This window comes from Podarcis raffonei, chromosome 7 (genome assembly GCF_027172205.1).
Source record: "Podarcis raffonei isolate rPodRaf1 chromosome 7, rPodRaf1.pri, whole genome shotgun sequence".
Lineage (NCBI taxonomy): Eukaryota > Metazoa > Chordata > Lepidosauria > Squamata > Lacertidae > Podarcis > Podarcis raffonei.
In genome coordinates, this window is record NC_070608.1 from 36,649,152 (window position 1) to 36,662,837 (window position 13,686).

Genomic DNA, 13,686 nt, shown 5'->3' on the forward strand with positions numbered 1-13,686 from the left:
AGTAGTTCTCAGCAACAGGCACCAAATGGATAAGCTTTGTTTTACCTGTCAACAAATAGTTATTGGCTCCTTGCTAAGTATGGACTGGTCACCATCTCTCTTATTAATCCACCTCATGATTTCTTTGAAGCTCAAGTGCTGCTCTGAACTCAGAGGAATGAATGAGATACAGCTGTAATGAATAACTGGACTCCAAAATGTGTTCTTCAGCTGAAGTATGCCCACCAAGACAACCTAAATATGGAAGAGCAAGAATTGTGTAATTCCATTTGAACATATCTATAAATAGTTTACCCTGGAAAACCCAGCAATACAGATTAGGGTCAAGAAAAGATGCTCTCATGTAGTTAAAGAGTGTCATTAATATTCTCTACTTGAAATATATAATTAAACAGGAGTTTATTTTGCAGTGATGTATACTAATTCATTAGAAGTATGGGGGAAATTGGAAAAAATCATCATGTGGAGTACAGCACTAAAGCATTTCCAAGTTTGGCCTTAATCAGGATTTTCAATCTGGCAGTTTTATTGTCACACCCCCTTCACAATAGACAAGATGCTTACCATATTAAGATTACAAGTTGTCACCAAAAAAGAAAAAGAACCAAATCAACTTTACACAGCCACTGTACATCTAAGTTGAAAAACTATCCTTGATGGAAATATACCTAGAAATGAAGAGGCAAATAACGTTTTAAGAAATATGAAGTCTTCATAATGTGCCATTTTATGAGTTTCAATGCTTCCTGTATTTTTCATTCATTATAATATGTTTAACCTACATAATTAAGGCAAACAGCTAATCCATTTCTGAAGAGGTGCTGTGGAAGTTGTGAGCAAATAGCAAACATTTGGCATTAAAATAGGCATATGTAGCTTCTAATACTATACATAAAGCATTTTTTGGACTCTAGGATAATGACAAAAGGACAAACATGCTAACAATGTCAATAAGGTTTAAAATTCAGCATCTAAGCAAATTCCTAATAATGCTTCTGTAGTTCCAAGCTCTAAATGTATAGAATTTATGCAAATGCATTAAAGAATTATAGCTTGGCAAATACACCCAAGCAAGTTATTAAACTATATATACAGAAAGTAAATGATAAATACAGAAAAGAGTCCTTCTGTTTTTCTTTAGAGCCTTGAAAATGGACAAGAGTTGAAGACAGTTCTACAATATTAAACATTAGGAAACCACTGAAGTTGGGCAACCTAACTACACAAACTGATTAAAATACTCAGATGACTTTGTAGTGTTTAATACAGTTCGTAGTCAAGGGCACAAGACAACATTTAACAAAAAATAATCACATCAATTGACTTAGAAATCAAATGGAAATATAGATATGAATACAATCTCCAAAACCTGTCTTTTAAGTGAACATTAACCATTTATTCAAAGTTGTACAAGAATTTGAAGAATAAAGTCTTCTGCAACATGATGCCATCTTACAATAATTTCATGTCGTAGTTGAAATTGAGCGGGGGAGGGTGAAACAAGTTAGTAGGCCCCTTCAGGCAGCTAGGAAGTAAAAATAGGTTCAACAGCAGCCTCCACCAGCCTGTTGTCCTCCCTGATTGCCTGCAAGTGTTGCATTAGTAGCAGCATGCTGAGGGCCGATCTTAATGCCATTTGCCTGAAATAATAAAAGTTGAATGCACATTAATGTTTTTGGAACACTGCCACAGGCTACAGCATTTTAAAGTAGTTAATCTACTTCTGATTTATGAACATCTAAACTTATTGTCTCCTTTTCATGATAATCAAGCTGTAGGAGGGAAATCCTATTAAAAACAATGTCTGGTAGCAATTAAGGAAACAAAAATCAAGAATAGGATCTATTATTTCATTTTTTCACCATTTCTGTACAACAGAATCGAATAATCTATCCTTGCCAGTACTAATGTATATAGCATGGGCCAAACCTATACACAGAAGGTTTTCAAACTGTTTCATAACAGTAGAAATTCTTAATATGCCTAATAAACCTTTGGTCCCACCAAAAGAAGTAAGTTCAGGTTTCTTCTGGTCTCACACAGCAAACCCTTTTCTTCTCTTGACTGCATTTCCTTCTATGTTGAGTCAGCTGTACAGACTAAGGGCATACAAGTGTTCTGTGTCATCAATAATTTCTATGATCCCCAAAGACATGGCAAGTTGCCAAGAACCACACACAGAGTAGTTCTTTCATTCATCAAACTTACACTTATATCCTAACCCACACTCCCTCAAGTGGATTTTACCTAAAAATACAGCACTTTAAGAAAAGTAATACAGTAGCTTCAGAAATTAAGCTCTTAAGGAAACTTTGCGTCACAGTAAATCTCAGATTTATAGTGCTTGGCAGTTGTTCTGCAACAGTAGTAGCCTTGGGGTTTCTGGCACTAGCTCAGTATTGACAGCAGCTGATGTGGTTTCTTTTCGCTCTTTGACTCCTCTTTAATAAAAAGCATGCCCTATGGCTCATTGGTTTTGCCCCCTCTGGGCTGGTAGCAACTTCTTGAGGAATCAAGGAGCCAGACTTGGCACTGAGCCAAGTAAATAGCATGCACTGTTGGCTCTTGACAGCATACGGCAATCAAATCTCCATAAGGCACAGTAAAGCAGTCAGATTCTATATGAAACTCGACAGATACAACAAGCATTCTTTTTCAGAGCCAATGATTACTGTCCAATATATATGCTATCCACTGCTAACTTTAAACCATATGTTCTTTAGTTATCAGATGAGAATGAGATAGTTCAAATGGTACTAGGGAAAATAAGGAGAGACACATAGTATATAGTGTAACCCTGCCTTCTCATGCTGGTATTGTGCTAGTCATACCACTATTCCTGATAATCCTAGATCCTGCCACACTTAATTTACACACATTCAGGGGCCTGCAGCTCTTCAGGCTCTTCAAGGCACAGTAGAAACATGCCCAGCATGAACAGGGGAAGGTTTGTGCTGTTATGGATAAACCCCTCTCATGCAGAGGAGGCTGGACAGAACTAATACAAAATGAGTAATACAACTTGTGAAGATGCAACGTTTGCTCTAAGAAAGCTTCATTTTCAGAAAGTATTGCATGTGCCAAATTTTAAAAACACTGAATAGTTAGATTTATTTGGTTTCTTTATATAAAGATAGCTGTTAGACCCGTAAGAAAATAGTTGTCATTGAAGACATGGAGCCTGCACCTGCTGTCCAGCCAAAAAAGCTCCTCCCCACCCCATCACCATGTTTACCATCTAGCCTGATGAAGAGTTCTGGAGAACTTGAAAACTTGCACACTATTTTGTGATATTTTGGTTGGTCTCAAGAGGTAATTGCCCTAATACGGATTTGGTGACATTGTAACAAAGTGAATTCACTCCATCACTTTTATGAGCCGACTATCCTGTTCAAGTAAGTTTTCCTTTGACTTGTGGGCACTTGTTAGTTTTCAGACAGTTTCTATTAGATAATAAAAATAATTTCTCAACACAAAAGACCACATTCAAATTAAATATTCACTACCGGAGACTGATAATCTTCATCAGAGAAAACCAGTAAGGTGATGTCACTTTGTGAAAAATAAGCACAATTTAAGACAAGTAAAACTACTGTATTTTTCGCACCATAGGGCGCACCGGACCATAGGGCGCACCTAGTTTTGGGAGGCGGAAAACAAGAAAAAATTATTCTGAACCCCAGAAGCCAGAACAGGATACAGGCTTCTGGGATACCGTGTGGCTGTTCTGGCTTCTGGGGTAACCGCGCCAAGCCTCTTCAGGGCAGCGGGATGAAGGCTCCCCCTGCCCAAAGAGGCTGCGCAGGGCTAAAGCAGAAGCCAGGACAGACGCGTCGCTGAAGGGGTACTGCGCCTTCTCTCTCTCTGCGCAACGCCCCTCCTTCACAGGAGAGGTGCTGCGCAGAGAGGGAGAAGGGGCAGCGCCCTTCAGCGAAGCTGGGGAAGGAACAGAAAGAGACCCTTCTGTTCCTCCTCCAGCTTCCAGGACAGGCGCGTCGCTGCGAAGCAGGAGGAGCAACAGGAGACCCTTCTGTTCCTCCTCCGGCTTCGCTTGATAGGCGCGTTGCTCAAGGGGCGCTGCGCCTTCTCTCTCTCTCTGCGCAGCGCCTCTCCTTCACAGGAGAGGCGCTGCGCAGAGAGGGAGAAGGTGCAGCGCCCTTCAGCGAAGCTGGAGAAGGAACAGAAGGAGACCCTTCTGTTCCTCCTCCGGCTTCCAGGACAGGCACGTTGCTCAAGGGGCGCTGCGCCTTCTCTCTCTCTCTCTCTCTGCGCAGCGCCTCTCCTTCACAGGAGAGGCGCTGCACAGAGAGGGAGAAGGTGCAGCGCCCTTCAGCGAAGCTGGAGAAGGAACAGAAGGAGACCCTTCTGTTCCTCCTCCGGCTTCGCTGGACAGGCGCGTCGCTGCAAAGCGGGAGGAGGAACAGGAGACCCTTCTGTTCCTCCTCCGGCTTTCAGGACAGGCACGTCGCAGCGAAGCCAAGGAGCCTGCATTCGCTCCATAGGACGCACACACATTTCCCCTTCATTTTTGGAGGGGAAAAAGTGCGTCCTATAGAGCGAAAAATACGGTAACTCATATTAGTTTCCCAGTATTTAGTCTTCAGAAGAACTGAGAATAAAGAAGAATGACAACTCTGAAGACAACCCTGCCCCTTTTCTACAGTCTCATAAATGAAGGGAGGAACTGTTGCATGGTCATACTGGAACCTCCAAGATGCTGAGCAGATGAGACCTCTCTAAAAGTAAGTGCATATGACAAGTTTGCCAGAGATGTTTGTAACACGAAGCATTTTACTGAGCAATGTGTTTCAACAGAAAGTAAAAATGGAGGAAGGTCTCATCTGACAGTTAATATCCTCTAGGTCTGAAATATTAGAATTCTATTTCATGACAGCCATTTGCCAAATAAAAGGCAAACAGGAAATAACATAATAAAATGTACTACACCTAATAAGGGCTGTATCCCAATATAGTTTTTAGATATTTCCAAAGATTGGATTTGCCTAATGGGGTTTTACTTTTATTCTTTTAGCAACAGATCCCATGAAAAACCACTAACTACTTTTGAAATCCCTCTCAGTTTCAAAAGTAGTTTGCAATGCAGCACACAGTCTGATTTTCAAGAAACATATGCTCAAAGCTCCCTAGGATGTATGAAATGATGTGTGTGGTTGTTTGGATTCCAGCCACTAGCTTCCCAATTAATGAATCAGTGACCTAGAGATGAAAGACTAGCCCTGACCATCCAGTCTATGACAATCTGTCATTTTCAATTAAGGAAGTATATTATGAGACTTTGAAGAACATACCACAGAGATCTCAGCATGCATCAATATGACACCCATGAACTAAAGAATGTGCAGACATGGATGGTATGTACACCTATTTGAAATATGGTTTTCAAATCTCTCAAAATGAGCAAAACTAGAGATGACAAATTCCATGTATATAGAACCTAGCCATTTAACACCTCAGTCCTATGGCTACTGACTTGGAAACAAATCCCAAGTTCAAGAGGCCTTACTCTGATGTAATTACACATAAGATGGCATGCTAAATCTTGAATATAGTAAAAATTTCATGCAAGTCTCATTTATTCTGTCTCTGACAGTACCCAACTCACATGTGGCAGACAAATTATCCTTTTGACTACTCATTTGTACTGGGAAAATGGTATCTGAAAGTTGCTGATATCATGTGGAGAAACAGATACAAATGATGGATACTTTTTCTTTGGAAGATTTAAAGTTGAGTCTTGGTTGGAGAGAGGAACTTTATATTTTATACTCCACAATTCTAACTGTATCTACCCAAAAACAGAGTATACAAGGAGCTCAGCATATGTTCGGTGTGTGTAAAGAGCTTGGTGCAAGATGTGAGTATTGTTATTTTGTCTCTTATAGCATTCTAACATTTGAAGAACTTACCTCATTATTAATGTCAAAAACGCCTTCCTGTATTTTCTCATAGATTTCCTTTGCTGTATTAATAAACGCCTGAAAAATAAATAATAAAATTTGAGGCTTTAAACCCAAATTATGGATATGTGCACTTCATAAATATAGCACAATAAAAGCACAGAATTTTTGTCCCAGTAAAGGTAGGGTGTGTGTGAATCTCCCAGTGAAGATGACATGAAGGGCTCTCCAGTGCCTGCTGGAAAGTCTTGCAGGAAGGGGAGGGATTAGGATTGTGTGTATGTATGCAACGAGATTAAGCAGAGCCCCCTCTTTGCACTAAATGGGGATGTTTCATAAAGAGGGGAATTTTTTTCCCCTTTTCCCATTCTCTAGAAAGTGCCCACTCCTTACTATATAGCAACTTAGCAACTTTTTAAGCAAACTACTTGTGAATCTAGCCCATAATGGTATATTCTAAGTGGCTATGCAGAGTCTCACACGGACAATTTTTTGTACCATTGGCTATCTGATCCTTTGCAGCATTTATTTCTACTCTCAGCTTCCTGTTACTTAACCAGGTCCTGAGTCACAAAACGATCTCACATTATTCCATGACTGCTAAGTTTACTCAGGGGTCTTTAGTGAAGTTGCTTATATGGCTATAGTAAAAAAAAAAAAAAAAGGAAGTATATGAACAATATCTACAAGATACATAAGTGCAAGAGTGTTGATCACAACATCTATTGAGTAACTTCTGTGTCTTCACAGCACAATGTCTGCATATGTCCACAGAACTAAGTTCCTGTTGATCCTTATCACCCTGAACTTTTATCTCATCCCCCTGCTCTCCTTCCTTGCATTTTATCATTAGGCTTCTGAAACTGAATTAGCTTTAATATTGTTTACACAGAAAGCAGTGTTACTATAGATGCATTTTAGCTCAAGGAAGCCAAACTTCCCTCCCACTGTTTTCAAAATTTCTCACAAAAATGACAACCTTACATATGATGGAAAGGTATCAATTTAAAGTAGAAAACGTTTCCCACTCCCAAAAGTCTACAGGAAACATTGACTTTAAATTATTACCATGCCTAACATATTAGCCAATTATTATTTAATGCACAAAATGGCTTTGTTTCCCCATTTAATACTATGAGAAGAATTTGAAAGACAATATACTATGTAAGATTTTAATGGCAGTAGCAAAGTTAGCCAATATCGCACATCAAGTTCTTTTGACTCCTTACAACCCTACAATGCAGCTATCATCTACTCAAGCTTGCCACGCCTGGCCACAAATCTAATTCAAATATTAAAAAGTAAACAGAGTTCATGGAGGGGAACAAATCATACCTTTCCTCATTTCTACACTGGAAGCATTTGACTGCTGAACTTGCCACCAGAGCTTTGTTTCCTAATTAACAGGACTGATATGTTTTCACCTTTAAAGGCCTTACAGCTCCCTAGAGTAATCAATCTACTGCAGCTCAATTACTGCACCAAGTGCATACCACAGCCAGTGAAGGAGACTTGAACAACTGCAGCCATGAGTGGAAAGATATGAATATGCATAAACTCTAAGTGGGTGATCGAATCATCACAGAGGGTCATGAGAATTTGCAGCAAAATAATGAGAAGAATTAATCATTGCAGATTCACAAGGCACTTAGGAAGTGAGTAGGTTTTTCAAACGTGCACTGGAGCTCAGAAATTGGCTTTCAGCCAACTCTGAATTGATTTGCATTCTTCAGAAATGGAAGTTTTCAATATAAAAAAAGAAATACATTGTATTTTGGCTTCTGATAAAACACCAATTACTGCAAGGGCATAATATGCCATAGTAATTGAAAACTACTTATAACTTTGGAACTTCATACAACTGTAATCTCTTATGCAATCTGCTTTGTTTTCATAAAACAATTTTTTAAAAAACCAATTCTCAAATATTAGTTCATCTTGATGGCTCACCCTTAAAATACTTTTTTTTAAAATTCAGGCATTAAATCCAAAACATGTGCACACGCAAAGAGGAGTATGGCATTTTTTAGACATCTATTAAGAAGTGTACCGATGGCAAATAAAGGTCATGATACAGCAACTAAAATGTCATGATTGAAGTCCCATATATGTGGGAGGCTCCCATGCTCTTTTATGACTGTCTACACAGTTAGTGGCTAAACTACATGTCATGGTAAGCCAATAGGAAACAAATGCCAAGAAGAGGTAGTGGTTTGTAGTTTGCACTTCCCAAACAAGTCACAAATAAAAACCAAAGTTTGTTCTTAGTTTTATAACCTAGATAAAACGCTTGCAATTTCTCCATTTCATGTTATGTAAACATATAACTGTTAAAATATGCTTTCTCTTTCACTCCAGCAAAACTCATGGCTTCTAACAATTATCCATTATAATGGCGAAATAATGCCAATATCCTATGAAGGTGATCATAGTTCAGTGGTAGACTATGAATGTGCCATGCATTTATTAACTCCAACATCTGAATGCACAACAAGAAAGAAAAGCGGGAGGCATCTAAAGAAACCGGTGTGGCTGTATAAGGAGCTTACAGAGGAACTGAGATGAGGAAAAGGGAATGTATAAGAAATGGAAGGGAAATCCCAAAGGAAGAGTATAAATGAGTAGCCAACAGTTGCAGGGAGAAGGTCAGGTGGGCCAAAGCTCAGAATGAGTTCCAGCTTACAAGAGGTTAAAAATAATACAAAAAGGATTCTTTGGCTAGTGTGTCCAGTTCTGGGTGCCACAATTTAAGGATATTGACCAGCTGGAACATGTGCAGAGGAGGGCAGCCAAGATTACCAAGGGTCTGGAAACCAAGCCTTATGAGGAACAGTTGAGTGAGTTGGGTATGTTTAACCTGGGAAAGAGGAGACTGAGAAGAGATATGATAGCCATCTTAATATCTCAAGAGCTCTCATATGGAAGAGAGAACCAGCTTGTTTTCTCCTGCTCTGGAAGGTAGGACCCAGTAACAGCTGTTTTGACAGTGGAATGGATTCCCTCGGAAGGTTGTGGGCTCTCCTTCCTCATCAGAGGTTTTTAAGCAGAGGTTGAATGGCCATCTGTCATGCATGCTTTACTTGAGATTCCAGCAATGCCAGGGGTTGGACTAGGTAATCCTCGGGATCCCTTCCAAATCTACAATTCTATGATTCTATCTCTGGTTGAAAAGATATCAGTTGGTAGGACTGAGAAAGCCTAATGACATTGTGTGATTTCAGGCCAAAGTCTCACATGTTTCTATCCTCTTTTTTGGTGTCAAGATTCAGCGGTATGCCAATCTGTCTTAGTTTAAATAAATCCATAACCGCATAATCTGACTGAAGATCCAAATTATGGAAATGTTACAGGTTTAACACAGGGACAAGACAAGACACATTTTTAAAGATAGACAATATGTTGGTTGCAGCTTGTCAACAAACTTGCAAAATTTATTGGCATATTAGTATGCACAACAAGAACACCTATAAATAAATGGTTGATTTAATAAAACTCAAAATTTATGAACATGACTTGCTACAAAAAGAAAAATACTTTCTCTTTACAGAACATTAAAATAATCAGATTCTGACTTTTCTCTTCATGTAACATGCTGCCACCTGGTGGTTTTCAATATTAATTTATATTTACAATAGTCAATGATTTTCAATATTAAACTAGAAAATTTCTAATAGTATAGTTTTATTTTTTTTCTAATTCACTAAATATTATTATGCATCAGAGCTTAGGCTTCTCAGAAATTGAGGATGTGGGTGGAATCCAATGTTATGAAAACAAACTTTTGTTTGTGCAATGGGACTTCCCTTTCTTCTGTTTCCCCTTCATTGCTCCCCAAATCTGCTCTGGTGGATTGGGGGCCTGTCAGAGCACATTTTGGAGGGGCTGCAGGTAAGAGAGGAAGAATATGCTCTCTGTGTGAGCAGAAATCCATTCTGTTTATGCACAGTGTTTGACTAAACCCTATGAATTGCCACATGCCATCAAAACCACAAACCCTTGGCATGTTCAAGCACTGTTATTAAAATATTTTAGAAATCTTCCCTGACACTAAAATTTAGTGGTTCTCAAACTGTGGGCCAGATTTTCTGGTGTGTGCATTCATGCAGCAGCCTTTTTTTGTTGCAGCCAAAGCTACTATTACTAAGCATAATATTGAGGCAGCAAATACAGAAGCTCCTTTCCCTCTTTTTCTAGTTGACAGCTTTTTAGGAGGGAGCCCAAAAACAATCTGTTATAGTCCTTTCAACAATGCCAACGTTAAATCTGTGACTTGATGTACAGACGTTGAACACACAGCAGTACGCTACATATAAGATTCTGTATGCTTATTTTGGTTTCTGGTAGATGCATGTCTTGTGTCTGCAAATTTTAAAAAACTGAGAAGCACTTCTTAATTTTTGTATATTACCTACTAGTTTAAAAGTGCCCTGAATTTGTGACAATTGTACTAGGGTTTCTTTGGACCAATTTGCACTAAACAATAAACCATACTACTTCACTAGTACATGGAAGAAACAAACCATGATAGTTCAAATTTGTTCTTCTCATAAATCAGTTTTCTTGAGCAAAACATAATGCCAAGCCAGAGAGTCTGGTTTGTTTCTCCCCAGTGGAAGAACTATTAACTGTAATTTACCATGAAGTATGAAGAGTGCCTTTAAGGAAGAGCTAATGAATTAACTTTCTGAGGACTATGGCTCTGAAGTTCATGGCAATTGAGAGGAAACCAGATTTACGAACAAGGGAGAAATTACAACAGCAGCATATTTTAGCAAGGCACTCTGAAGTGACAGATGATAAGTGGTACAGTGGAACCTCAGTTTTCAAACATTTCGAAAGCCAATTCCCAAAAAGCCAGAAGTCAATGCTTCCATTTTCGAATGTGCCTCAGAATTCAAGCGGCTTCCAAGGCACGTTTTTCCATTTTCCCCCATTGAATTTGCTGACAGCCCTTTGATCCTCAGTTTTTGAACGTTTCGGAAAACTGAGGTTCCACTGTAGTAGGAAAAACCAATAGAGAATGTTGAGGTAATCTAGACAAGATGAACAAGGTAGATAAACACTTTAGTAAATAATAATGACAACAACAACAACAACAATTTTATTATTGGGCTAGTCTCTACCAATAATTTTAGCTGCAGATGGGCTAAGTACTTCTAGTACAGCTAATTCTATGGAAAAGAAAAAGACTAAGGAAAAACTAGAGAGGATTCTGTGAAAACAGAAAGGAGGATGGCAGAAGGAAAGAAAAATGATGACAAACTGTGAGAGTGCGTGATCTGTGGTGGAAAGTACAGTGGACCCTCTGGATACGAATGTAATTTGTTCCAGGGGTCTGTACGTACCCCGAAAAATCCGCAAGCAGAGGTACCGCTTCTGCGCAATACAGCGCTTCTGCGCATGGTGAAACCCAGAAGAATACACTTCGGGTTTGCAGTGTTCGCAACCCAAGTTACATTACCCGAAGGTATTGTAACCCGAGGGTCCACTGCAATACAATAGTTTCAGAAAACAGAAAGGAAAGGAGCAAGAGACCCTAATACATGCAGGCCATAGAGTGAGAACTGAAAGGAGAGGTGTGGGATGAAGGCAAATGGAGGGGGGGAGAGTCATGAGTGCAGAATATAAAGTAAAAAATAGTGAAAACTGGAGTAGAAAGGAAGAAATCACACATGTGGCAGCAGGATCAGGCCAAAGATCCATCTAATTCAGCATCCAACCAAGCACTTACGGGAAGCCCATGAGTAGGACTTGAGCGCAAGAGTGCTAACACAGTGATATGTAGAGGAGAAAGCAAGATAAAATTGCAAAAAACAAACACACACCTAAGTAAAATGAACAAAATGCACCAGGAAAAATCCCTCACCTATCACATGATCCGAGCGCATTACTAAGGGATGATATAAATCTCATGTTCCTTGGCTAACATGAAAGACTTAATACATTGAAGCTGGAGAAAATGTGGAACTATAGAAGAAATATTCATCAAGAAGTTTATGCCTTCCCAAAAAAGTTTTACACCAAAGCAGGACCAATCTCAGGAGCATAAACCATTTCCACCATTAAGGTCAGATTCAACTTTGTGTCCCAGAGAATTTCCCATTACAGTCGTACCTTGGTTCATGAACACCTTGCAAGTTGAACGTTTTGGCTCCTGAATGCTGCAAACCCAGAAGTGAGTGTTCCGGTTTGCAAATGTTTTTTTGGAACCCGAACGACTGATGCAGCTTCTGCAGCTTCCGATTGGCTGCAGGAGCTTCCTGCAGCCATTCAGAAGCTGCGCCTTGGTTTCTGAATGTTTTAGAAGTCGAACAAACTTCGGAACAGATTCCGTTCAACTTCCGAGGTACCACTGTATCTGTTATCCTCCTAACATCACAGGATAATGAATAAAATTGAAGTCTACCACTTGTTAGCAACATGAATTCTGGATGGGCACCCTGGTGGACAATCATATGACATTGTCAATTTTATTCATTCAGAAGGTGTTAAACTGTATAACAAGACTAGAAAATGGGGTTGGATGCAGAATCTGGTGTGAATGTTTAGCAACCATTTGGGGAAGGCAAAATGGGGCCATGGCTGAGTACAGGCATACATCGGGTTACAGACGCTTCAGGTTGCGTTTTTCGGGTTATGGACCCGCCAAAACCAGGAAGTACTGGAACAGGCTACTTCCGGGTTTCGGTAGTCACGCATGCGCAGAAGCACTAAATCGCGCTTTGCGCATGTGCAGAAGTACTGAATCACAACCCGCATGTGCGCAGACGCACCGCTGCCGGTTGCAAACGTGCATAGCGCACGGATCATGTTCGCAACCCAAGCGTCCACTGTACACAAAAACTACAGCTAGGTCATTTCTTTCCCAGCTTTACCTGAGCATTTTCACATGAGATTTGTTGATGCACTGTAGTTCATTTATTTGTAGATTATTGCTGTTCACTGATAAAAGCAGAAGCATCTGCCTCCTGCCTTCATCAGATTAGTTTATACACAAAAAACTTGTTCAATGAAAGAAAAGGTGAAGATAAGAAAACCACATATTCTTTTTATCTAGCGGACCCCAACTTTTACTCAGAAGTAAACTCCACCAAGTAAACTCCACCCACTCTGTGGGTTAAACCACAGAGCCTAGGGTTCGAATCCCCACGTCGAGGTGAGCTCCCATTGCTCGGTCCCTGCTCCTGCCAAACTAGCAGTTCGAAAGGATGTCAAAGTGCAAGTAGATAAATAGGCAGGAAGGTAAATGGTATTTCCGTGTGCTGCTCTGGTTTGCCAGAAAGCAGCTTAGTCATGCTGGCCACATGACCCGGAAGCTGTACGCCGGCTCCCTTGGCCAGTAAAGCGAGATGAGCGCCGCAACCCCAGAGTCATCCGCGACTGGACCTAACCGTCAGGGGTCCTTTTACCTTTTACTCCTAGAGAGGAAGGTGCACTGGACTGCAATTATTAAAGCTATGTGGAACTGAGGAACAAGGTGGAGCGATAGGGGTCAATTAACTCAGCTTTCAAGTGACTGAGTTAAACTTTATATGTCCCAATTGAGGGACAAGAAGTTCAAGTCTGCCCCTCTGAAAGCCACTGGGCTAATCTTCTTGCCCAACATGCCTCAAGGTTTCTGTAAGAAACTTACAGTCTGCCCTGGACTTGCAACAATTACATGGGTACATTACTCAGTTTTAAGGGGGGTGAGAAAATAAGCTTCAGAAAAATCTAATGTTTAAATACAATTATATTTGGGCATCTAAGTAAGGTAAATTTATGAAAA

At 40.0% G+C, this 13,686-nt stretch overlaps 1 protein-coding gene across 1 annotated transcript in view; it reads right to left on the reverse strand.

Moving 5' to 3' along the window:
• Positions 1-382: 382 nt before the first annotated feature.
• RAB2A (RAB2A, member RAS oncogene family) overlaps positions 383-13,686 on the reverse strand; it is a 33,593-nt gene continuing 20,289 nt past the window's right edge. The window contains exons 7-8 of the mRNA XM_053396067.1: positions 5,928-5,996; positions 383-1,640 (exon numbers count right to left, since the gene is read on the reverse strand). Of these exons, the coding sequence (XP_053252042.1) occupies positions 1,545-1,640; positions 5,928-5,996 (165 nt within the window). The 3' untranslated portion in view covers positions 383-1,544. The remainder of the gene's footprint in view (positions 1,641-5,927; positions 5,997-13,686) is intronic.